Source organism: Colobus angolensis, unplaced genomic scaffold (genome assembly GCF_000951035.1).
Source record: "Colobus angolensis palliatus isolate OR3802 unplaced genomic scaffold, Cang.pa_1.0 Scaffold215, whole genome shotgun sequence".
In the NCBI taxonomy this organism is placed as follows: domain Eukaryota; kingdom Metazoa; phylum Chordata; class Mammalia; order Primates; family Cercopithecidae; genus Colobus; species Colobus angolensis.
This window is the reverse complement of record NW_012115322.1, coordinates 445277-472316: the sequence shown is the minus strand read 5'-3', so window position 1 is coordinate 472316 and position 27040 is coordinate 445277. Positions and strand designations below refer to the sequence as shown.

Here is a 27040-nt window from a genome sequence, read left to right as displayed (position 1 = left end):
ATCTATCTATCTATCTATCTATCTATCTATCTATCTATCTATAAATAAATAAATAAATAAAATAAATTTGTACATGCAGATATGAATTTTGTTCATATTCACCACCTATCTCTAAATAAATAAATAAATAAATAAATAAATTTGTACATGCAGATATGAATTTTGTTCATATTCACCACCTGTAAAGGCTAGCAGCAGATATAATTCACATCACACATTAGCCCTAAAACCCAGTCTTCATCAGTTTTAGTTATTTTAATGTGCTTTCCATTCTGGTAAAGTATTCTGTACTTCAAATGTGCAATTCCCTTTCATCCGATACCTCTCTGTAGACAGAATATCTGAAAACTGTTAATCCAAAGATCTGATTATAAATTAGCCATTTCTCATTTGGAAAATGCAATGCAAACTATAAAGTCCTCTTTACTGAATATTATTCTTTCAAACTTCCCCTGATTAAACCTTTTATGACTTTGCGATTCTTTCCTTCATTTACTAGAATCCTAAGTAGCCATGCTTCTGTGTCTCTGCCTTCTACTACAGGGAAGACATTATTTTTTAAAAGACAATTGACATTGTGGAATATCAGAACAGTCTTTGTTTAGAGATTGGTGATAGTTGTTATTCCAGAAAAAAAAATGAAATACTTAAGTGGTCTTATGATTGAAGAAACAATGCTGTTTCTTTCTTGACATTGAATTTGAAAACTTAGAGTGTATCTCTATGTTCTCCTTCCAAAAATATTTCAGATGGAGTTTTGTTTTCTTGAGTCAAAGAAAATATTCTTGTGTTAGTAAAGCTGTAATCCAGCTCCTTCCGGATCTCCTGCACAGGAAAAAGAAAGGACAGAAACTTTTATTTTCGTGGGAGATTTATGGATCCATTCCTGAGTGAGCAGATTTGAAATGTAGAACATGAATTTCAGTTGATTTTGAACTTTTTTTTTTTGCAACTGTTCTACCACTGTCTCTAAAATCAGAGAAAATACTTAATCAATAGTTTGTTTTTCAGCATATTCCTATTCCCTTTGTTTTTAGTGTACCAGTAAACATTTTTCACCTATATTGTACTGAGTCACCTGATGATAGGTCTAAGAGATTATTCTTCTCAGAACTAGTTTTCATTAGTGAGTAATTTATAGTTTTGGTAAATGTGCCTTCCAAATTTGCTGTCTTAGACAAATCCCATATTTAGAAGTCAGTAAAGGTTTAAAAATGTACTTTGATTAAACTGTACCGTAGTAAAGTTTTTTAAAAATGTAAGGGCAAATGTTTCATTCTCACGTATCTTGGAAGGAAGGAACAGCTGACTCATCATGCCATTTTCACTGATTTGTGTTTTTTTTCTTTCTTCTTGTTTTGGCAGAACAAAAGCCCTTGTCTTAGAACTGTTGGCAGCCGTTTGTCTTGTCAGAGGCGGGCATGAAATCATTTTATCAGCATTTGATAACTTTAAAGAGGTAGGCTACACTGCAGTTTTCACAAGAATACTCACACATCTTACGTTTGGACATCTTTGAACAGAATTATTTACCTTTTCATTTATTCTAGGACCTAAGGAATATAATAGTTATAATTTCTAAGATGTCACTGAGAGGAGTGTAATGAACTTGGTCTAAATTTGTATTTTACTTCCAGGATATGTTAAAAATAATTGCAGTACTCTTTTTAAAAATTTTTTTTTAGGCCGGGCGCGGTGGCTCAAGCCTGTAATCCCAGCACTTTGGGAGGCCGAGACGGGCGGATCACAAGGTCAGGAGATCGAGACCATCCTGGCTAACACAGTGAAACTCCGTCTCTACTAAAATACAAAAAACTAGCCGGGCGAGATGGCGGGCGCCTGTAGTTCCAGCTACTCGGGAGGCTGAGGCAGGAGAATGGCGTGAACCCGGGAGACGGAGCTTGCAGTGAGCTGAGATCCGGCCACTGCACTCCAGCCTGGGTGACAGAGCGAGACTCTGTCTCAAAAAAAAAAAAAAATTTTTTTTATTGGTTTTAGAGAACATGGAATAATCCAGTTTGAAAACTGGTTTTGTTACATGTATGTGGTTTTCATTAGGGTTGATATTGACACTTGATCATGTACCATATGCAAATTTTATGAATTCTTTCATCATAATTACTTTCCTAAAGTCATATTTTTGCTGGATGCTATGAAAAACCTGGCAAATACTGGCACTGATTTTGGGGGTGTGTAAACTTAAGTGGTCTTGTCACAGATAAACAATAATGCAACAGATGAGCACGGTTGAAAACGGAGACTGACCACAAAAAAGGAAGGATTACACTTAGATAATATGACACCGAGGATCCTGCCCCAATGTATCAAAACATCACCACCTAGATAGTAGCTGCTTTCCCATGGGGTAGTGGGCAGTGTTGTAGGACCAAGAATAGTGCCTGTTTGTTCCCCTGGTATATGCCTGACGTCAGAGGCTACTCTGAGGTGAGAAATTACAAAGTAGTCTTTAGAGAACACTTGGAACCCCAGGTTACAATAGGACCCTTCGCCAAGTTGTGCGTTATTCTAGCAGTCCCGTTTAATTCCAAATGCTTTTGGATTAAGACTCAAGCTGGATTGAAATCCAGGTCACAGAGGGACTGTTTTCTCTCCTCTTTCCTGAAAGGTTCTGGACTAGAAACCCTGATAGTATTTATTGAGAACCTACTATATGCTGGGGCTGTACCAGCTACATGCATGGCATCATCTGGTTCTATAAGAACATCTTTGAGACAAGTATTAATAACTTGATTTTAGAGAAATTCAAATACATGGTTTACCTATGGTCACATAGCTAGATAAGTGATAGAGCCAGGAACAGGACTTGGTGCTCCTGAACCTGAACTTCCTTGAAATGTGATGAAGTTGTGGCCTTATTGTGTGTGAATCTCTTGAAGGAAATAAGGGAAATACTGAATGAGACAGGACTTTGGAGCTATTTCCCCTGCCTCCTATCTCCATAATTGGACTTACTACCCAGCTGCCAAATGTTCTAGACACTGGCCTGTGATCCTCTGCATAGGCTGGGAAGGTTCAAAGATGTGAACAGGGCAGACGCTCCTCTTGCTCCTTTATTTGCGTTGCCTCCCTACCCCTAGTCCATTCTTTAAGATTTTGATGCTGTCCATTTTGTAAATGCCAACTGTGGAGAGAACCAAATATTATCTTTTTTTTTCTTTCTTTCTGTTGAGCCCCAGAGATAGTGAAGAAATATCCAGGTTCTAAGAGAATGAAGAAGAATAATAGTGAATCTTTAAATTCATAATCTGGCTTCCAAGACAAACAGACTTTAGAGACAAGAATGTATGAATGCTTGTCTGTGAATGTTTTTATATATCATGTATAAATATATAAATTTTACATTTATAAATAAGGAAGTATGTTTGGGTGGATGGATTCAATATGAAAGAGAAACAGTATGTGCTGCTCACATAATGCCCAAATCTTTATCATTAGGTCATATTTGAAAATACTGCATGCTGAGTACTTTTCACACTGGAAACATTTACTATATAGTTATCAGTGGCCCTTGTTATAATGACTCATATTATAACAAGAATCTGATTATACTGCAGGTCAAATTATATCCTAAAGATATATTTGTATAGAACAAGAATAAAAGCCAGGAATTCATGAGATGAATGATAATATTTTTTTCTCCTAGGTAAGATAGAGTACCTTTCTTATACATAGTAGGCACACAGATACTTGCAGAATTGAGTTTTAACTCTTTGGTGTCAGACTTACGTATGGTTTAGCTCTTTAGGGTGTAGTATGTGCTTAATTGAAGAAAAATGTAATCCTAACTCTAATAGCTGGATAATAGTAATGAGAACCAAATTACTTTTGACGTTAAATTTTTTAGAGCTTTAACCAAAACTGGCCTCATTTCTGTAATTAATTAGGCGTGATGGTAGGTCTTCAGGTACTGTTTCTCCTTGGCATAGGCATTTGCATCTGAGAGAAGGTGATAGCAGTGGGCTAGGGGAGGTCCTCAAATGCTGGTGGGACCCCAACCCCTGCTGGTGTCTAGGCGCTTGACATCCTCACAAGAATGAATTCAAGTTATGAGTTAGAAAATAGTGAAAGTGCAGAGATTTATTGCAAAGCAAAAAGTACACACTCAAGAAGGGGGAGTGTGGGCATACTTGAGAGAGTCATACAAGGTGCTTTGCGGCTGCTGCCTTTATGAATTTCTTTAACCAAGGGATGGCATATTCACGGAGATTCCTGGAAGAAGGGGGAGATTTCTCGGAACTATGGTGCTACCCATTTTTACTGCAAATAAGGGTGTTCCTGGAACTGTCATGGCACTGGTGGGTGTATGATTGAATATGTGAATGGGCATAGAATAAGGTCCTAGGAGAAACCTAGATCAAATCCAGCACCATGTTGGACCCAGTTTGTCTTCCCCAGCTTCGCCCACACCCTGTTTTTCAGGGTCTTATCAGCCCCTAGCTTCTGCAGCTATTTCAGCCATTTCCTTTTGCTTAGTCATGTGAAACTGCTGCCTAGAATTTTTTATTCTGCTGCAACCATCCTGCATTATTCTTGTCTCAAAACCATATAGACAGACCAAGCAAATGGATTATTATCCTAATAGCTATGGGAATGAAGACAAGGTAGCAACATGCCCCCGACAAACTTAGTTGTTATAGGTAGGTCAGAAGAGCCTCAACCTATTTATCCAATCCTGAGGTGCAAAAGGTGTTATTCTGTGTTGATCTTGTTTTCTAAAACGTGCAATGCCACTCACAGCTCAAAGTCTCTTAAATCCCTTCTTCTTTTTCTCCCATCTTTGTGTGAGTGGATTTTTTTTTTTTAAACACATCATAGTAAAGTGAATTCTTTAACCTCTTTAGCCAAAATGTCATTGGAATCTTCTGGTTTTGTGATAATATTCATTATTATATTCTGCCATGCCTGTGCACATAGGGTTTTGATCAGTGAATAATTCCTTTTGAGCCACCCATGGCAGAGAGAGTACCATATCAGGATACCAGGGAGGAGAGAACCAAAGAAGAGTCTTTGCCTTCAAGAAGATTGTTTTTAAAGCTTTTTATCTTTTTTTAGTAAGTTGGGATCCTATTCATCTCCCTAAGAAGGATGAAAGGATTATCTTTGTTTTTATTGGCAGGAATGAGGGATGGAATAGGGGAGTTCAACATCTATTTTTTGCAAATAAAGTAATATGCTTTAGAGTAGCCAGACCCTTTGGGCTTTGATCACTGTTAGAGCATAGCCAAGCGTACTAACACAATATGGCACCAGATGCTAGAAAGAAATTTAAAAGGCCATGTATCTTAAGTAGTTTATGTAGCAGGATTTTTCCCCCTCTACCTCTTGAGCCAACAAATCCATTCTGTCTAATTTGACCACCACTAATTAATTAGCTCAGATGTAAATTAAAGGAAGTTATTATTTAGCTGTTGAAAGATTTTTAGGTATGATTACATCATTTTCTCATGTTTTGATGAACATTTAGAATCCCAATCTAACATTTTTATTCCCTAAAAAATCTTGCTACAAATCTTGTAATAGCCGAAGTGCGTATTTTAGGAAGACAGGGAGCACCTTTAGTTTAATGGTATGTGATGGTGGCAAGAATGTTAACCCAAAGCTTTGCTTACGGTGGCGGTGGGATTGGGGTCTAAGCCTGATGACACTGAACAAACACATACACTGCCTCAATGTATATGATGATAAACGAGTCTTAATTATGTGAATACAGATAGTAAGCTTATACTGTGCATGGTTTGTGACATACCTGAAAATATGAGTATATTGAGTAGATGAAGACTAAATCATTCATAGTCAACAGTTGTGCTCCTTGAATTCTTTTTTTCTTTAAAAAACAGATTTTTAAGGGGATTAACACATCTGGCTTTGTGTTGAAACATCTCTTAACGAAAATTTATGGTCTTGAAATAAGGACCAGGGTGAGAACAAGGAGTCATCTGTTTTTTCTTACTGGCTAATTTATTAATAGCCACATGGAAGGACATATGACCATCTTCCCTAAATTGATTCTTTCTTAGTTGTATGGCAGTGTATATTTTTGAGCCCCGAGGCTACCATACAGAAAAAAATACATTTGGAAGTAAAGGGCACCCTTTGGATATTTATATTAGTTCAGGGTCTTCTTTGCAAGAAGCAGAAACTGACGCTAACACATAGAGGAAAGGGTTGATCGAAAAGATGTTGAGAAAAGCACAGACTTGACAAGGAGCCTGGAGAACCAGGCTTGGAAAATGGGCAGGCATTCCTAAAATGTGGCTACACTCCTCTGCTCTGCCTTTGAAGCTGTGCCATCAGAAATACCATTTGGGGTTCTGGTCATGCTTTTTTCTTCTCTTCCAAATGGCATGGACCATAGCTAGCAATCTGATGGTTCACAAAACTATATCTACTGGTTAAAGACCTCAACCAGTCCCCACTTCAGATTTCTGAACACTGCACTTCATCTCATTTTCAAGGGGAACCTTGAAGTCTTCAACCTAGCTCTTGCTCTCAACTTTTTCTTAGTCTTTCTACTTTTTCCATTATATTCTTTGATATATTTGAGAAAATGGCTTGCTTTTAAAAAGTGTCTCCAAAGGTTTGGCAAAAAAATGCTTCCTTTTGAAGTCAAAGAGGAAAAGTACTGAGGTCCTGTAGACTCTACAGTGGAACAGCCACTATGACACGAGTAATAAAATCCTCTGAGGGCTTTGAGGCACCAGCTCTCCCAGGCTGCTGGAAGGTGCACCTGGAATTCATCAGGATTTCAGATCGATTATAATTATGTTCTCATCTGCTTCTGTAATGACAGCATCTGGCTTTAGCAAGAAAGCCTGAGTTTGGTTATTAAAGGTTCAGCTCCCTCCTACTTTTGACCTTCCAGTACGGAAAGATGGAGCTTTGTTGAATGAGTCACTCAAGGCCACCAGCACTCTTGTGCACAGCACTCTTGGCAGTAGTTGTTCTTTTTTCCGCCTGTTGCTAGAAGGCTTCCTAAGAAAGCTGATGTGTGGTTTAGCTACTGGGCATCTGAAGGCACTTGTGCTACACATTATTAAGTTGATTTAAGAAAGCCTGTCAAGTTTTATTTATAGTGGACCAAACTGGGCAGGAAGGAGAGTGAAGATTTTGGTGTGCTTCCAGCATCCCTCTGAGTTTAATCCCATCTAATCTAACCTCTCAAGCATTTGAGGGCATAGGATTGTAAATCTAGCATGAGACCATGCTATCCATCCAGATAACTTCCTAAGTGGTAAAGTAAGGGTACTTACATTTTTCAGTCTCTCGTTGAACAGCAATGTGTTCTTTCAACTGTGGGAGCCACAGCCCTAGAACGTGTATGTATTTCGCAGTATCAGGCCAGAATTAGATTGATCTAATTCACCAAGATACTTCTTGTCTGGTCTTCCTTCTTAACATTAGGAAGTAAAGTCTTAGTCTTATGTGGTGTTAATGCTGCTGAGTAATTTTTTTCTGTCTGTTCATCAACTGTTGCAATTATTTGCTATGGATACGAAAGTACCCCACACTTCATTTCATTAGGCTCCTGGCTTCTGTGGGTGAGGAAGGCAAGCTGGCATGGCAGGGATTGTCTCTTCTTTGTTGTGTCTGAGGCCTCATCAGGGAAGATCTGATTGACTGGAGATGCCAGTCCATCTGGAGGCTCTTTCACCCACATATCTAGTTTTTGAGCTATGATACCTCTCAAGGGCTGGGCCCAGCTGGGACTATCAGGCAGAGAGCCTCCATGTAGAACTCCACGTGGCTTGGGTTTCTCACAGCATAGCACCTGGCTTCTGAGAGAGAGTACCCCAGGAAGGAGCATCTGAAGAACCACCATTCAAAGAGCCAGAGGCTGCTGTGTGTCTTCTGAGCTGATCTTAGAAACCGTACAGTGTCACTGCTGCCATGTTATCTTGGTTCCGAGTGAGGCCCTGAGCCCAACTCGGATGCAAGGGGAAGGCAGTAGCTTCTCTTCTTGATGATTGGAGCATCAGCTTACTGTGCAGAACATGTGGGCTGGGAGAGAGAGCGGTGGGCTCATACCGTCATAGTCTGTATACCTCAGTAAGTCTCATCCCTCAGTAATTGTATGAGATTTACCAAAGTGTTTATTGTTATTCCTCTTTCCTTTTCTCCCTCTTCTTTACTCAATCCAATACTTGGTTTTTCCTTTTGACTGAAAACTTGATAAACTTTTTTATTGGAAATAAAAAAGATAGTTATTAATTCTTTCATGTGAATCTACTATGGGCAAATGATATTGTGAGAGCCTTCCCTAGAGAAAGGAGCCATTTTCATAGGATGTCCAAGTTTATTTTCTGGTAATGAACTAGTTATTTCTTCACCATTAGTGTCTTTAACATCTGGTTAAGGGAGTGAAGGCTGGTATCTTCCTGATCGTTAAGAGATGAGTCATATTAACTTACTGAAAAATATGTGAGTGCCCTCTATGTGTCAGAAACATTGATAAATAGTGGAATATGAAGATGAATCAGACATGTGCCCTACCTTTAAAAGAGGCTAGTTGAGGAAGCAGATAAATACTTTGACAGTTGTAATAACCAGGCTTTATAAAGGTAATTGCAGGATGCTCTGCAAAGAAGAGGAATAGCTGGCCAAGACAAAGTAGGGCTGGAGGCAGATGGGGAAGGAGCTCTCAGGGAGGCTCCTTCTAGGAGACGGTGCCTGAGCAGAGTTTAGGATGAGCAAGGTTAACCAGGTATATTCCTTTCCCATTGCTGCTGTAACAAATGACTACAAACTTAGTGGCTTAAAACAACACCAGTTTATTATTCTACAGTTCTGTAGACCAGAAGAATAAAATGTGTCTATAGGGCGGTAACCTCTGATGGCTCCAGGAGAGATTTCATTTCCTTGGCCTTGTCAGCTTCTAGAGGCCGCTTAGATTCTTTGGCTTCCAGCCCCTTCCTCCAGCTTTAAAGCCAATAGCATAGCATCTTGTCTCTGTGTCTCTGCTTCTATTGACACGTTGCCTTTTCTCTCTGACTTCTCTGGCCTTCTTCCTTTAAGGACCCTTGTGATGACACTGGGCCCATCCATAATAATCTAAGACAATCTCCCTTCCTGAAGTCCCTTAATTTGATCATACCTTTGCAGATATCATCATACCTTTGCAGGTATGATCAAATTAAGGAACTTCAGATGGAGAGATTATCTTTTTACTGTGTAAGGCAACATAGTCAACGGGATCAGGAATTAGCATGTGGCGGGTAGGAGGAACACATCATTCAGCCTGTCACACCAGATAAAAAAGTGAGAATGTCATTTTATACCAAGAAGGTAGTATTTTAATAAAGCTTTAAGGACTTTAGTTTGCCCTGAATCTCCAGTTTTAAAGGCATTAGGGCATGGGAAGGTAAAAATTGGGACAGGAAATTAAAGGCAGATCAGAAAAGGCCTCCTTGCTTATCCCAGGCTCTTCATAGTGCCACACAGCCTAAAGGGAGCAAATATACTCCCCAGTCACACTGGCTGTTTAGATTGACTCTGTTAATAAAGAATGTGCTCTTATGTTTTGCTCCTAAAGTCAATTATCAGTGGGCTCAGCATGCAGTTGCTTTGATAGAGCAGGGTGTGTTTGGGGTCTGAGATTTGTTTCAGAAATCTTACCATTCATATTTCTCATTCCTTGGGCCCCTTTCTCCACCGAGAGTCATCTGCTTCATCAGCTGCCGTATTCATTCACTTATCACGGCTTCAGGACTGCCCTTTTTTGGTGGTCCTGGAGGAGCTTAAAAAAAAAAAAAAAGGAAGTACAGCAGGGTAACAGTGCCCAGAGCCAGACCAGATTGTCACATTATCTGTTGTGCAAATGTAGAGATGCTTTGCTTCACAACTTGACTTTAATTAGACCCCTTCTGCTCCACACAAGCCTGAGTACAATTTTATACAATAGGGAGCCTCATCCTCTATTTGAAATGTAGCAGCCACTTAAAAAAAAAAAAACAGGGTGTTAAGGTGTTGCTGCCATGTTATTTTTATTCATATAAAAATGCGGCTTCTAAAATGCATGCCCTTTGCCAACTGTAAAAGTTGGCATATGTGTCCTTATTTCATATTCTTGGAAGATAACAAGGAGAACCCCAAGAGAAAGCAGTGAGAGCTGAGTGTTATTTTAAAGCCTGCAGAACCAGAGACAGAGACTGGCACTGTTCCCTAAACCTGAGCTTTCGCTTGGGAAGTATTCTTTTGACATTTTGATATCGTCTGGTTTAAGGTACCTAAGGACGGTATGAAGCACTCTGCTATGAGCTGATCAGAAAATCGGAGTCAAAACTATGACAGCTTTGGCAATATCGTCGACTCTAAAAAGCATTTGAATGGAAGTTTTCTGTCTCCAGGCAGGATTTGGTTGCCATTCTGGCATTTATTTCCTGAAAAGCCTATTTTTGGATCTTCTTGGTTTGCTCTTCCTGTGTTAAATGAGCTACTTCCCTGCTCTTTCACTCCCTCACTGCACCCTGACTTTTGCATACTGAGGATACTTAAAAAAAAGAAAAAGTATTCCATATGTCTTCTAGCTGCCTTTTTTTTTTTTTTGAGACAGGGTCTTGCTCTTTCATCCAGGTTGGAGTTCGATGGTGCTATCACAGCTCACTGTAGCCTGGACCTCCTGGGCTCAAGTGATCCTCCCACCTCAGCCTCCTGAGTAGCTGGGACCATAGGCGTGTACCACCACATCTGGCTTTATATACATTGCTATGTTGCCCGGCTCATTTCAAACTCCTGGCCTTAAGTAGCCCTCCTACCTTGACCTCTCAAAGTTCTAGGATTACAAGTATGAGCCACTGTGTCTGGCCTTCTAGCTGCTTTTTAAAGTAGTTTTATATTAACTAAAAATAAAAATTATTGTTTTTATTTGTCAATGAATTCTGAATTATAGCTTATTTTAGCAGTCATTTAGTCCAGTGCTAAGCCCTAGACACAGGGTTATAATAACCATCTTATTAAATAAGCATGTATGGCTCACGCCTGTAATCCCCGCACTTTGGGAGGCTGAGGTGGGTGGATCACCTGAAGTCAGGAGTTCGAGACCAGCCTGGCCAAGATGGTGAAACCCTGTCTCTACTAAAAATACAAAAAATTAGCCAGGTGGCACATGCCTGTATCCCAGCTCCTCGGGAGGCTGAGGCAGGAGAATTGCTTGAACCTGGGAGGTGGAGGTTGCAGTGAGTTAAGATTGCACCACTAAACTCCAGCCTGGGTGAAAGAGTAAGACTCTGTCTTAAACAAAACAAAACAAAACATGTAGGTTCAACTATAGCTGTTCAAATAGTTATGAAGTGCTGGATATATTAACTAAGAAGAAGGATAAGATAAATCATATATAAATAATATATATGTGTGTGTGTATCTGTGTATGCATGCATGTCTGTATATTTGTGTATGTATATTAAATATATGTGTGTGTATAATAGGAGTAAGTGTAAAGATTTATGTGTGCATAGTAATAAGCCCTAAAAGGAAACAAATGAGAGGATTTGGAGTGGCACTGGGACAACTCTTGTGTGTGTGTTTATTTCTGTTGCTTGGACTATTTGATAAGTAATAATCCCTCACATGGCTAGACTATCCCTCTTGTGCAGGGTTAGATTTTCCCTCTGGTAACTTTTTTTTTTTTTTTTTTGAGACAGAGTCTCATTTTGTCGCCCGGGCTGGAGTTCAGTGGCGCGGTCTCAGCTCACTGCAACCTCCTCCTCCCAGGTTCAAGTGATTCTCCTGCCTCAGCCTCCCAAGTAGCTGGGACTATAGGCGAGTGCCACCATGCCTGGCTAATTTGTTTGTATTTTTAGTAGAGACGGGGAATCACGAGGCCAGGCTGGTCTCGAACTCCTGACCTCGTGCTTCGTCCACCTCGGCCTCCCAAAGTGCTAGGATTACAGATGTGAGCCTCTGTGGCCGGCCTCCATCTGGTAACATTTTATATGGCTAGATTTGTCTTTTCTAAAGATGCTCAGTTATCTTTTGTGTAACATCTCTCCAGACTACCACCTTTTCTTCAAAACTGTGAAACAGAATCAGAACTCTTTGGAATTTCCAACAGACTGTTGAACAAATATACTTTTTACAATGAACCCGTTACAGGGTAAGGGGAGTTTGTTAGAAAATAAAAGGCATCAGGCCAGGCGTGATGGCTCATGCTGGTAATCCCAGCACCCTGGGACGCCAAGGTGGAAGGATTGCTGTAGGCTGGGAGTTCACAGCTAGCATGGGCAACATGGTAAGACCCTGCTTCTACAGAAAATACAAAAATTAGCCAGGCATGATGGTGCGCGCTTGTGGTCCCAGGTACTCAGGAGGCTGAAGTCAGAGGATTGCTTGGGTCCAGGGGTCAAGACTGCGGTGAGCTGTGATCACACTGCCGCATTCCAGCCTGGGTGACAGAGAGAGAACCTGTCTCTAAAGAAAAGATAAGGTGGCCGGGTGTGGTGGCTCACGCCTGTAATCCCAGCACTTTGGGAGGCTGAGGCAGGTGGATCATGAGGTCTGGAGTGCGAGACCATCCTGGCCAACATGGTGAAACCCCGTCTCTACTAAAAATACAAAAAATGAGCTGGGCGTGGTGGTGGGTGCCTGTAGTCCCAGCTACTCGGGAGGCTGAGGCAGGAGAATAGCTTGAACCTGGGAGGTAGAGGTTGCAGTGAGCCCAGATCGGGCCACTGCACTCCAGCCTGGCGACAGAGTGAGACTCTGTCTCAAAAAAAAATAGACAAGTCATGATTTCTGTGCCACAGAAGTTTTTATTGCCTTGAGAAAGGCAGGACTGACTTTAATAGGTATTTAGTTGAGGACCAAATATACACTAAGGTCAACACTAAAAGGACAGTAATTTAAAACTTTAAGAATTGTGCATACATTTATATTTGTATACCTAATTATGATTTAAACCAAAATGTTAGGTGTTATTGACAATGAATGTGTGTATTGAGCTTGACTCTCTATGTGAGTCAAGTTCAGATTTCATTTGAAATTTAAACTCTTGTAAAACATAAGCACATTTTTTATTTATTATGTTTCTCATCAATAAGGGTTTTGTTTGTTGGTTTCTTTCAAACTAGCAATTCTCTTCAGAAAGCAAGCATGAGCAGAGTTCATGAATCAATTCCATTCTCTTCTTTAGTGTAAACATTAGTGTATTTATGTCATGTACATAAAAAGGCATATACATATGCAGAAATAGTAAGGCTACTATTAGTTAATTTTCTACTTAATAAAAAATGTATTGTTTGTTTATTGTTTCCTTAGTGCTGGCAGACTAGTATATATTATTTTGTTAATTCTCATATATATCATCTGAGGTAGAAACACAGAGGGAGAGCTCAGAGCAAATGGGCCTACTGACGTCTCTAGTAAATGGCAACTCTGGGATTTTTACACAGATCCATTTAACTCAGAGTTCATATATAGCCTTACATAACATGTCTCACATTCCAGGCACTTCCCACACATGTTTGTATATTGTCCTCAATTTTCCACCAAAAAGCAAATCTAATGGAAATGGTTAGAGATTGGATAGATTATTGGGGTGTTTAAAATTACTGGTAAAATTCAGAACAGACCACGCTGTTTGTACAGGGCTCGGTGGGAGAAGCGGGTAGGTCCTGAGCAGGGTGATCAGGAAGGGAAGAGACCTGATTTGATGGAGAGAATTCTGGGAGCAGAGAGATTGGCATGAAATCTGTCTCAAAGGCAGCATAAGTCAGAATATGTTTGTTCTTTAACCAGGAAAAATATCTGACCGGGGCCCATATTACAGAACAAAACTTGACTCGAGGCAGGCATGAATGAGGTTCTGAGGAAACAGTGGTGGAGAGACGGGAAACCTGTGATTTAAACAAACAAACAAACAAACCAAAAAAAAAAACAAACACCTCCTCTAGAAGATAGATACGAATAGGAGAGAAAAAAGAGAAAGGGAAGAAATTCACAGTTATGTAATACCTTACAGTTTAGAAAATGCTTTATATATATTGCATTTGATTCTGTGGAAATCTGCCTTTTATATAATTTGGATAAAACTTTAAGAGTATTGTGTAGCTCTGCATAAAATACAGTAGAAGGGAGAGATGCTGGAGTCTGGAAGACAGGTGGTTCAGTTGTCAAATGACTGAGCCCTGGACCCAATTTGTGGCCATAGCAATGAATATGAAGCCAACAAATGAAAGAAAAGGCGAGAGATAGGGTGATCCACTGAACATGAGAATGGAAACAAGAGGAGAATAAGAATCTGTTCAAATAATATGCACTTAATGAAGAGGAAAGTAGCCCAACCATAGTGAACAAATACAATCTGGGGATTTATTTTCGCAGGCAAAGAAAATACAACTTAAAAGAAAAAATTTTTTTTTTTTTGGTGAGGGTGTAATGCCCGAGGTCAGATTCTTAGCTGTACAATGAAGGTAATGAATGAGAAAGCAAATTTAAACAGAAGTGACTGGGGAGAGAGGGACAGAGAGAGAGAGAGAGAGAGAGAGAGAGAATGAGAATGAGAGAGAGAGAGGGATATCCAAATAGGGATTGTAACTAAGTAACTAAGGAGGAAAACTCCCCCACAGGGACCCCAGTTCAGAAAGAAAAGAGTGAAGAGACAAGGTTAGAATGGGCTAGAAGGATGCTCAGAAGAGACCAGCACAGTACAAAGGGGAAGATTTGGTCAAGAGGATAAGAGGATTCCTTGTGTGTCTGGTATATTGTGATGTAAGTTTTTGCTTTAGGTGAGAAGTTAGTCAAGTGGTTTTATATCCCTTCCAAGTCTACAATTTTATGATTCTATATAAAACTTTGTCTACACATACCTATGTATGTAGCATGTATTGTGTGTACATATTCAAATACTTCCCTCTAAGATAGATTAAGTGCTTCTTTGACTGCAGATATGAAAACAAGGTACCTAGATAATAAAATGATAGGTGCTTTCATTTTCAAACAAGAACAAAAACTGACATTATCTGAGGCCAGTTGGCAGGATAGCAACAGTCCTAAAAGAGATCACTATGACTGTAGACAGTGTTGTGACTTTGGTCCTAAGTTCCTTTTTATGATTACCTGGAAGGTGGCTGCATCAATCCCTTGGCTCAAGTTTCATTTAAAAAATCTGTCATGTGTCTAAGGACCTCGGTATTTCCCTAGCCTGAGAGTGAGCTGGCTGTGCTGGCCATGCTGTTAGTACCACCACACAAGGTACAGTTGAGGACTTGTCTGCGGAAGAGGCATCCCTGGCTTGTGTAACTTTTGAAAGATGGAGCTTTTGAGTTTTGATTTAAGCTTTTCGTTTCCCAGCTCCCCTGTCCTACCCCAAACTGTTCTGCCCACTGCAGCTCAACAGCCATTCTTTATTCGTTTCAACACAGTGGTGTGTGTGGCTCCTGCCCAGCTCTTTAATTCTATATATCAGTCTGCCAAGAATATATAGTCAGACTCGGTTTTCATTCACAATTGACTGAAACACACTCACTAGAAGAAAACGGCCCAGTGGTTCCTACTTATGGTCCAACAGTCACTGTCAGTCACCCCTCATCTTGCAGTTGAGCTCTCTGACAAGATGTTCCCCCCAAGCTCTGCGTCACAAGGGAGTGGAAATGGCCAGTCATGGTAACATGAGCTATAGGCTCTGTGTTGTTTTGGCAGTTTGGTTTTGGCAGTGGAAAATGAGGGCTCCTTCCCTGCCAATAAATGTACTAGCAACACATGTGATATCCTAGATTTACTGGTTCACCACCAAGAACAACACTGAATTTTTCATTTTCAACTATTTCCAGGAATAGGTGTAAAATTAGTAAATGGTGCTTTCTATGTGGAATGTGTCAAGAACATGTTTAGCACATTGGTAAAAGATAATGATCTTTTTGTTCCTTGTGTATTTTTTCATGATTGATTGATTGATTGTTGTTGTTTTTGAGACAGAGTCTTGCTCTTATCACCCAGGCTGGAGTGCAGTGGCACAATCTCGGCTCACTGTAACCTCTGCTTCTCGAGTTCAGGCAGTTCTTGTGCCTCAGACTCCTGAGTAGTTGGGACTACAGACACACCACCACACCTAGCTAATTTTTGTATTTTTAGTAGAGACGGGGTTTTACCATGTTGGCCAGGCTGGTCTTGAACTCCTGACCTCAAGTGATCTGTCTGCCGTGGCCTCCCAAAGTGCTGAGATTACAGGCATGAGCCACCATGCCCGGCCCATGATTGTTTCATATTATGGTGTCAGGCGTGCCAGACAAATTTGTTTACTTGGGTGGATTCATTCAGTATGAATTTCTGAACTTTGAGGAATGTGTGTTCTATATTTTTTTTCCCCATGCGGAGGATATCTCTTTCTGTCCCTTTCCCATATTCTTGCTTGAAATCTAACATTCACCTGGTTTTGGGAAAAGAATATCTTCTAGCCTTGTAATGCGTCTACATGTGACAGAGTGGGTACCTCCCAGAGATAATCAGAGAACAGTTAGGAGCTGCTTCCATCCAACCTGATAAGTACCAGGGATTGTACCTGGCCTTATTAAACAGAAGAACTGCAAGGAAGTTTTTTTTTGTTTGTTTTTTGTTTTTTTTTTTTTTGAGACGAAGTCTCTCTCTCTGCTGCCCCATCTGGAGTGCAGTGGCACCATCTCGGCTCACTGCAACCTCCGCCTGCCAGGTTTAAGCGATTCTCCTGCCTCTGCCTCCAGAATGGCTGGGATTACAGGCACGCACCACCACGCCTGGCTAATTTTTGTATTTTTAGTAGAGATGGGGTTTTGCCATATTGGCCAGGCTGGTCTTGAACTCCTGGCCTCAAGTGATCCGCCCACCTTGGCCTCCCAAAGTGCTGAAATTACAGGCGTGAGCCACTGCGCCCAGCTGTCTTTTTTTTCTACCTTGGAAAATGGTGGAGGGCTCCTTTCTATATGTAGACACTCTATTGATCTCTGTGTGATGTGACTTCATTTTTACGCAGAGATGATACATTTAGTAGTCCTTTATATCGTAGGGTTGATTCCCAAACCTTGCAATAAATTTTACTATTAGTTACCCATTTATTTGCTTGTTTAGATTTTAGGTTTAAGAATTCATCATCTTTGTAGAAGTAGAGGCTATTCTGTAATCTAGTAGTTTCCAACTTTTGGCCCCTGGAGCCCTTTTTATACTCTTAAAAATCACTGAGGTCCCTAAAGAGCTTTTGCTTATGTAGGTTACGTGTTGATATTTTCTGTATTAGAAATTACAACAAAATTTCAGGCCGGGCATGGTGGCTCACATTTGTAATTTCAGCACTTAGGGAGATTGACTTGTAGAAGATAGCTGCATTCTTAAATCTGCTTCTGCATTTAGTCACTTCTGCTGTTGTTTTTGTTGAAGTAGATGAAGAAAAGTTAGCCTCACACAGATAGGTAGATGAAAAAGAATTATGTCAACAGCATTTTCAGATAAAAGTGGACATTCTTCTTTGATACTATACAAACACTAGACAAGTAGTAATTTCTTAAAGGTTAGTTACAAAGTTGAATCTGAAATCATATCAGTGAACTCTTTCCATACTGTTGGCATTAAAATCTATTTGCCTATATTGCACCTTGAATGAATTTATAAATTTGTAACAGCATTCAGTGATCATTTGGAAAATAATGGTACACTGAGTTATCTAGATCGTCTAATAATTGGCACATTTTCTAATGTAATATTTTAACAAATCACATGCATTGTTTTTACCTCCAATCTCATTAGAAAATTCTTTAAATACTGAGAAGCAGTCAGCTGGTGGTGGGTACAGTTTTCATGTGTTTGAAAGCTTAATTTTTATCATTGACAACAAATATTGTCAGCTGTTATCTTTAAATTATAAGGTGTACTTTGTTCATTTTCAAGAAAATATCTGCCAAGTGCATAAGTTTGAATCAGTCATGCTTTCAAGTAAGAATAAAGAGTGGCTAGTTCATCTTGCAACTGAAATAATCACAGAAATGCTTTTTCCTCAAGACAGCCATACTTCAATATGTGGCAGAAATGCTTTATGCAGACTCCCTATTTCATCATCTAGAGTATCATGAAGATGTGTATCTAGGGGTTGAGATGTATAAAATTAATACCTTTTACTGCTTCATCAGTGATACTCAAGTGAAACTGGCTTTTTTTAAAAAAACAAAATGCATGGCTTTGATGAATACAGGGATTACTGGTGTAAGTTGGTGCACTGCCTTGATGCATGCTATGGCACTGGTGGTATTCACTCATTGTTCCTTTTGTGCCACCAGTGCCAACTGCCAACTCTGTGAAAGTATTAAGTAACATCTTATTATACAAATAATGCTGCCCTCACAAACCTCATAAAAGGGCCTCAAGTACCTTTGGTGTTCAAGGAGCACACTTTAAGAACTGGTACCCAAATCCATTGTCTGCTGTCATCGTGGGCTGGGTGGAAGTGGTTCCAACTAGCTAAGTGCAAAGTCCTTCTAGTTAAGACCCAGAGGTGACTGTGGGTGTTAGGGTGAGCTTGGGGAAAAGCAAAGATGAAAGTAGAAGAGTTGGGAAATGAGAGAAGTGAGCTATAGACAAACTGCAGGCATTTGCCTGTTGTTGGCCTGAGATACTTGATCTAAACAAGGGTCCTTGTCTTCAAGGGTTCTGCATTCATGGCACACCGTGCACTGATTAGATTTGTAATGATTCAGATGTGAGGAGAGCATGGGCTGACAGCTGCCTCTTGGGCAGGCCCCCAGGTCTGAAATTGCTGCAGGCTTTATACAGCCCTAGCGACGTGCCCTTGCTGTGGTTTAGAGAACATGTGATGACCCCTAGAGAGTCTTTGTGTCCCTTCCCTTGCTTAAGTTGACCTAATTGGATATGCTCAAAGGATGAAGCTGTGAAGAGAAATGACTGAAAATAAAGAACAATGTTAGGCTCCTTCTACTTTGAGGAGTCTGACTGGTAAGTCATCCCAGAGAGGACTGGAGGCCTTTGTCATGTAATCCTCAGGTAGCTATTTAAATACCATTCTCAGGCTGGGTGCGGTGGCTCCTGTCTGTAATCCCAGCACTTTGGGAGGCTGAGGTGGGCGGATCACTTGAGGCCGGGAGTTCGAGACCAGCCTGGCCAACATGGCAAAACCCCGTTTCTACTAAAAATACAAAAATTGGCCAGGCCTGGTGGCATGTACCTTTAATTCCAGCTACTCAGGAGGCTGAGGCAGGAGCATTGCTTGAACCTGGGAGGTGGAGGTTGCAGTGAGCCAAGATTGCGCCACTGCACTCCAGCCTGGGCGACAGAGCGAGACTCTGTCTCAGTCAGTCAGTCAGTAAATATCATTCTTTATTGAAGAAATGGAAGGTATTTTGGCTTTCCAGTAGAAATGGAAGTGTATTAGTCAGGGCTCTCCAGAGAAACAGAACCAACAGGACATCTGTAGATATATCTGTAGATACAAGAGGAAACACTATGGGAATTGCGCAAGCAGTTATGGAGGTAGAGAAGTTCCATGATATGCATCTGCAAGCTGGAAATCCAGGAAAGCTAGGGTGTCATTCAGCTCGAGTCTGAAGGCCTGAGAAGTAAGATCCAGTGGTGTAAGTTATGGAGTCTGAAAGCCTGAGAACCAAGAGCTCCAATGTCCAAGGACAGGGGAAGAAGATGGATGTCCCAGCTCAAGATGAGAGAGAATTCACCCTTCCTCCAAATTCTTTTTGTTCTATACGGGTCCTCAGTGGATTGGAGATGCCCAGCCACATTGGAGAGGGAGATCTTCCTTACTCACTCTCACAGACACACCCAGAAATGTTTCACCAGCTCTCTGGGCATCACTTCACTGTCTCAAGTTGACACATAAAGTTAACCATTACAAGTAGCCTTGAAAGACTCTGTGTGTTCTTCATAAGGACCAGGAGATATGAGTCTTGCACTGAAGCTAGAGAGGTTCAGGTTGGACTTGAAGCGTGTTTTGGAAGGAGATCATTTATGACCTATTGTAAGGAGGAGTTTTACTCTCTAGAATTTATTGAAGGTCATCTTTTTGTTGTTAGAGGAGTAGTTTAAGGGGTGATGTGTCAGTGAGTTGTCCTTTGGGGATTTTACTATCCTTTTGCTTCTATCTTTGGATTCTTTGTTCAGTACACAAAATATGGGTGTGAAAAGTAAGACAGTCGTCTGGCTGCTCTGTGTGCCTCCTGCCAAACATCTGGATGTTTGGAAACATCTGGAAAAGTTACTGAAGTTTTCACAAGGGTGTTTAGCATTATGCGGATGAAACCTCAGGCTCATAGTCATCTCCTGGTCCAGGGTTGATATAAATGTTGTATTTATGAAGGAGAAGTGTTGACTAGGTTATAGAATACATGTAGTTGCTTAGCTTTCTTAGTTTTTGTTTTAGCAGAGTGAGATAAGGTTGTTCAGTTTCAGAGCATTTCAGCTGGATGAACACATCCACAGTTAAATCCCAAGCAGACATGAGAGCCAGCAGCCGGTCGGAGTGATCTGCTTCTGTCACGGCTGCCGCTTGGTGTATGTGTATGAAATGTCCAATCACTTCAAGAGACAACAATAACAGACCATTGACAGCCACAGAATACCCCAGAAAAGTGGTTTCATTGGGCCATTATGGCGTCAGTAACCCTCAGACTGCTGGTGCACTCAGTAGATGGTAAAAGATGGTTTTCACCTAGGACTAACTATGAAATAACTGTTTACTTCACGAGGCTCTGAAAAGAAAACGGAACTTTTGTTCTCAGGCAGGCCCCGAGAAGGGTTGTCTAATCAGTCATAATAGTGTGTGTGCCTCTAAAACGGTGCCTTCCTGCAGGGAGCCTTGCAGATCACAGGGGCCTATTGTAAGAAGAGAAAAAGAAAGTATTGAGGCAGGCACCAGGCAACAGGGCAAGAAGGAAACACTTAAGCAAAGGGCCTTTAATTTTTATATAACTAACCCAGAAGCATATTTTATAGCCATCTCATAAGAGTCAGGCCTCAGTTTGGCTACAGACTTTGCTTGCTTTCCTGGGAGCTGTTGCTGGGGAAAGCCAGAGACTGTTACTGACCTTGAAGAGGGACAGAGAGGTGGCTGAAGGACGACGGCAAGTGTTCACTTCAACATCTGGCTGGCAAGATAATACCCAAAGTTTTTGTAAAACCATCTTGTCTCCACTATTGACCTTTAGGGAAAGCATCCCCTAATGGCCTCCCACCCTTTGAGATGCTTTAAACTATAGCCACCTTTGCATCCAGGGCCCCAGATTAATCCAAACGGTTTGGGGCACTGTTCACAAATGTCCTTCACAGATGTTGGAGAACATAGTTGGAGTTTTTTTGGCAGAAGTTGTGCTTTTGCTTCAGTTCTCCTTTACGTGAAAATGAATCTTGCTTGTCCTGGTTGTGGCCCACGTTATCTCTACAGGGTGTGGGATTTCCCAGCTTCACAATCAGGAGTGAACCACGTGGGGCGAGAGAGTGGTTTGACCTTTTTGTTTGATACTCAGGGCCGGCACAGCCAAGTGCATTCCTCTGAATTTGTTTCTGTGGAGCTTCCATGCCAGTCAGCTTGGCAATATCGTGTTCTATTGCCATGCTAAATGAGAATTTTAAACGTTCAAGAAATAGGGAGAGATTTTTTTTCAAATTTTTTATTTACAATGAAACCTTTTTTTTCCCCTCAAAAGCAATCTTATCAGACCACTAAGTAAGTATAAGAAAAGATCTGGATAGTGAGGGTAGAATTCTCGAGAACCTTACTTAGGCTTTCCCTTTCTTTGCCAAGCCCCTGACTTGGAATTCCCCCTTACTCCCAAAGCTCTGTAACCCATATAGTTTCTTCTCCTTTATTTTTATTTTTATTTTGAGATGGAGTCTTGCTCTGTCGCCTAGGCTGGAGTGCAGTGGGTGATGTCGGCTAACTGCAACCTCCATCTCCTGGGTTCAAGCCAGGTGTCCGCCACCACGCCCAGCTAATTTTTGCATTTTTAGTAGAGACGGGTTTTCACTACGTTGGCCAGGCTGGTCTCAAACTCCTGACCTCGGTGATCCACCTGCTTCGGCCTCCCAAAGTGCTGGGAGTACAGGTGTGAGCCACTGTGGCCAGCCTAAGTCTCTCAACTTGATGGATGTGAAAACTGAAGTCCAGGGATGTTTGCTGAGCGGTCCAAGCTAACAACAGGGTAGTGGCCGAACTGTGACTTATAACCCAGGTTTTACAATCTCGTCTAATATGCCACATAGTCCCATTTCTACCCTGTAGCCCTTTATCCCCATCAGCGTTAGAGCTTGAAGGTTCAAAGAGAGGCAGTTGTATCAGGCAGGACCCCACAGGGATGGGCAGATAGGTGGCTGTGTTAGCAGAATGAAGTCTGTGGTCCAGGATTGGAGCCTGATCATTTTTACTTTACACAGCATTAACTGGAATCGTGAATTTATTCACATGCAACCAGTTTATAGTGATTTATAATGAAGATGCCTCTTGATTTTCAGTGGAGTACATACTTTTCCAGGGCATATACTTTGATTTGTCTGCTGGTTTACTTAATTTCTGGTAGCCCCAGCTGCTAGCAGTAGTGATCTGATTCCTGATAGGGCAGTCCAGTGCACAAAAGGGCTCCTTGCCACTCTACTCAGCTCAGTTTTTCTGTAGGTCTTAAACTTTCTCCCCACCCCACTTAATAGAGTACATGTTATTGATTTGGAAATTGGTATCAAAGCTGGTGGGAGAATGAGATATACCAGTGAATATAAAAGTCAAGAATGACACGTTTCAGTTGCAAGAATATAGCTTTTTCATTAAAAAGTTTTTGTACCGTGTATTATCTGGCCCTTGTGGGCAGATGGAAGTGGTATGCACCCATATAGAATGTGTAATGATGTACATGTGCAAATATGCTCCGGGCTCTTGTAAACGTTTTGATGAAGCGCTTGAGTTCATTCCCATGCAGGCCAATGCATGGATTCTGAAAATAACTGAAAATTAGTGTCTCGTTCCTTTCATCCTCACCGATTTTCTAAAGAGGCCACCACAAAGGAGAGAGCGTGGTCCACCGTGATGGTCCTGTTTCACCCAGTGTGTGTGGGTGCTCCAGATGTGAGCAGTATGAATGAAGACGACTTTCCTTTGATGTGGTACACAACTTTTACCAACCTTCCCCAAACATATCTTCCTGTTTCCTGTGGGATTGTAGTGTACACTTGTTTAATGACTGCTAAAGTAATGGAGAAACAAATGTGAATCTGGCCTGCATGCTTCCTTTCCTTCCTTAGAAACAAAGGGGGACTCTGGAATCCATGCTGTGCCTGTGGAACATGTCAGGAAACACAAGCCTGAGTTCATTAGTTGAGATTGGCAGCAAAGCAGTCCTGGGCCTGGTGGAGCTGTGGTAGTAGGGCGTCCTTCTAGTCCTTACTGTGGAGAGTGGTCACTCTGTTACTTTCAAGGTTTCCCAAAGCCGGAATTTGTTTTGGTAATGTCATGTTGTGCATTTGGATTATTTTCACCAAGCTCATAGCAGCTATAAATAGGAAGATATTTAAGTCTGATTTTTTTTTTTTTTTTAAAGATTAAAAGTATTTATCTGTTTTGTAACGCACATGTTCTCAGCAGGGATTTGTCTGTTGTGACAGAATGAGGGATCTCTAAAGAAACACATATATTCAAGGCTCTTCTTAACATCTACTTCAGGTCTGTCTGCCAGGCTAGTGCTGTGGTTTTTGGGATCCTTATTCATCGTGAAATCTAGTGTTACTTGTTTTATATTTGATGCCATCTTTTAAGGTAACAGGCTATGAGTAGTTTGTTGCTGTCCACATGTGCTTTCCAGCCATTTAAAACCTATTTTTTCTAAGACCCAACATGCACCCCCTGATTATTTTTGGGTTACCTCATTATTCATTGCACTTATGCAGGGGCAGTGCGTCAATTCTTGTGGCATTCCTATGATACCCAGTTACAGTAACTGTTTGTGTTGCTCAGTTAGAAGCTGAATGAGCTGGAGATTTAATGATCTAGTAAATCAGTTTATAATTGGTAGTCAGAAAGGCTGAGGGTTTAATCAGTTAGTCTGATATTATATGAACCATTGATTCCCAGATGCTGGTCCAGCAACCACGAGTATTCACAGATTTCTAGGCCCATCTGGGGAGATTCTTATTCAGTACGTCTCAGTATAGATTCTAGGAATCTATCATTTTTAGAGGTTCCATGGAAGCTTCTGGTGCAGGGATGTCAAAGTATGCATGGTATAATGATTGTGTCTTTTAGTGATAACATTTTTCATCTCTGTGTGTCTCAGATAATGCTGGAATGCCTTAACTGCCTTCTTTAGTGGAATATGTTTATATGGGCATTCTGGGCTACGTGGGAAAAGGAACCTCAGGCTGGCCATCAGGGACCTGGTTCTAGCCTTGGTTCTGCCACTCTCTCAACCTTTCATCAGGTTAGAGAGGTTTAATCTCTGTGTAGGTCTAATTCATAAATTGAGAGCATCAGATTATGCAAAGTATTTTTCTGCTTTCTAACATTCTTTGAAGAGCTTTGCCTGCCTAGGAATTGTTTTTATTGTCACTGTTCATGAACAGCCATTGCCTCATTTAGTTTAGCGTGTGCCTAGTCCCTCAACCAAACATTAGTTACAGTCTGCTTCTCAGGAGAGCTGGTAGCTCTCCCCAAATTCAGGATGGCCTCTTTTCCTCTTCTCTTGCTGCCACTACCAATCACCCACAAGACTGAAGTAAACCAGTTTTTGTGAGACAGAGTCTCGCTTTGTCACCCAGACTGGAGTGCAGTGGTATGATCTTGGCTCACTGCAGCCGTTGCTTCCGGGTCCAAGTGATTCTCCTGCCTCAGCCTCCCAAGTAGTTGGGATTACAGGTGCGTGCCACCACTCCTGGCTAATTTTTGTATTTTTAGTAGAGACAGGGTTTCACCATATTGGCCAGTCTGGTCTCAAACTCTTGACCTCAGGTTATCTGCCTGCCGCATCTTCCCAAAGTGCTGGGATTACAGGTGAGAGCCACTGTGCCCAGCCTATATTGGGGTTTCTGCTAAAGAAAATTTACATTGTAGTTCTGACCTTTTGTATGTAAAGCCTCAGGGTTTTTTACCCACGGGTCCCTTTTTGCAGGCAAGGGATGCTTGTCTCTTTGGGCGTAATGTGGCTGATGTCATAGTCTAGGGAGCTGGGCTTGTACTGCCTCACCCCCTTCGACAAACCTTTCATTTCTAGGAAATAGCTGTATATTGTCTAGAGGGGCCAGCTGAGGATGGGGGCAGAACATGGTAACCCCTTAAATCTCTGGTTCTCAGCCATTGTGGAGCATCAAAATTATCCGTGGTGCTTTTAAAATTATGCATACCCATGTCCCCCCAGCACCGCCTGGTCCTGTTGAATCAGACTCTCCAGTGTGGGATTGGACGTGTGTGTGTGTGCATGTGTGTGTGCATGTGTGTGTATGTATTTTTGAGACAGGGTCTGGCTCTGTTGCTCAGGCTGGTGTGTGGCATGATCACGGCTCACTGCAGCCTTGACCTCATGGGCTCAAAGTATCCTCCCACCTCAGCCTCCTGAGCAGCTGGGACTACAGGTGCTTGCCTGGCTAATTTTTTAATTTTTATTTTTAGTAGAGACATGCTTTCATTATTTTGCCCAGGCCGGTCTTGAATTCTGGAGCTCAAGAGATCCTCCTGCTTAAGCCTCTCAAAGTCCTGGGATTATAGGCATGAGCCACCGTTCCAGGCCAATTTTAAAGACTTTGCTTTTGACTCTGCCTTCCATGCACTGTCCCTCTGCATTCTGAAATTATTTTTTGTTAAGGCAGGTATAAATAAATTTTCACGGAGAGTTGTCATGAAAATGCAGTAAATGGTGGTCTGAATCTGTTGGAAATACTGCTTTGAGACTAGGAGGCCCTCAGAGGCTGAAGGCTGTTCACTTTAACATCCCCAGTCTACGATTTAGAGACGGCCGCCACTGAGGATTGACCCCCGGTGGTGCCTGTCTACCACGGTTGAATGTTTCATCACGGAGAACAGGAAGTCATCCATCCTTTTGTGAAGTGAATTTTAACATAATTACTCATTTATCTTCTATTGGGTGCAATTTAACAAATATGATTGGGAACTTACAATGTGCCGAGCATTGATATAGGTGCTATGTAGTGAACAAAACAGAATTCCTGCCTTCGTGGGACTTTCTCTTCACCAAAAAATATATATATTCACATGGAGTTTCACATGACTGAATTAAATGGCTGCATTATGAAATAACATTTTAGAAGAATTTTTGAGGATTGACCTGAGTTATCCCTAAGATCACAAATGGAATCAGAAAATTTGGAGTTTAGCATGTGAAACCTGGATTAAATTAGCAAAATGTTAACCAAGGGACTGTGTCTTACTAATGCAGCAAACAGTCAGGAGTGGTTCAGAGAAATATTTTCTGAAGGTAAAATGAATAAACCAGTGGGTATAGGACTTTGCCCCAAAAACGTCAACCAAGGACATTGACAGAATGAAAGTTTGTCCTTTGACTTTAAAAATAAGTCTCCAGGGCCGGGCGCGGTGGCTCAAGCCTGTAATCCCAGCACTTTGGGAGGCCGAGACGGGCGGATCACGAGGTCAGGAGATCGAGACCATCCTGGCTAACACAGTGAAACCCTGTCTCTACTAAAAAATACAAAAAAACTAGCCGGGCGAGGCGGCGGGAGCCTGTAGTCCCAGCTATTCGGGAGGCTGAGGCAGGAGAATGGCGTAAACCCGGGAGGCGGAGCTTGCAGTGAGCTGAGATCCGGCCACTGCACTCCAGCGCGGGCGACAGAGCGAGACTCCGTCTCAAAAAAAAAAAAAAAAAAAAAGTCTCCAGACCTGGGCGTGGGTGGTACATTCTTGTACCCGGCTACTTGAGAGGCTGAGGCAGGAGGATTGCCTGAGCCCAGGAGGTTGAGGCTGTAATGATGTAATCATCATGCCACCGCATTCCAGCTTGGGTGACAGGGTGAGACCCTGTCTCCAAAATTAAAAAAAAAGAAAGAAAAAAGTCCCCAGAGAGTCACTTGATAGAAATCTTTTTTGACTTTTTTT

The 27040-nt window shown here is 41.4% G+C and overlaps 1 protein-coding gene across 1 annotated transcript in view; it reads left to right on the top strand.

Annotated features, from left to right (window-relative positions):
- FMNL2 (formin-like 2) overlaps positions 1-27040 on the top strand; it is a 130400-nt gene that overhangs the window by 59865 nt on the left and 43495 nt on the right. Inside the window, exon 8 of the mRNA XM_011943043.1 lies at positions 1366-1459. Coding sequence (XP_011798433.1) covers positions 1366-1459 — 94 coding nt within the window. The remainder of the gene's footprint in view (positions 1-1365; positions 1460-27040) is intronic.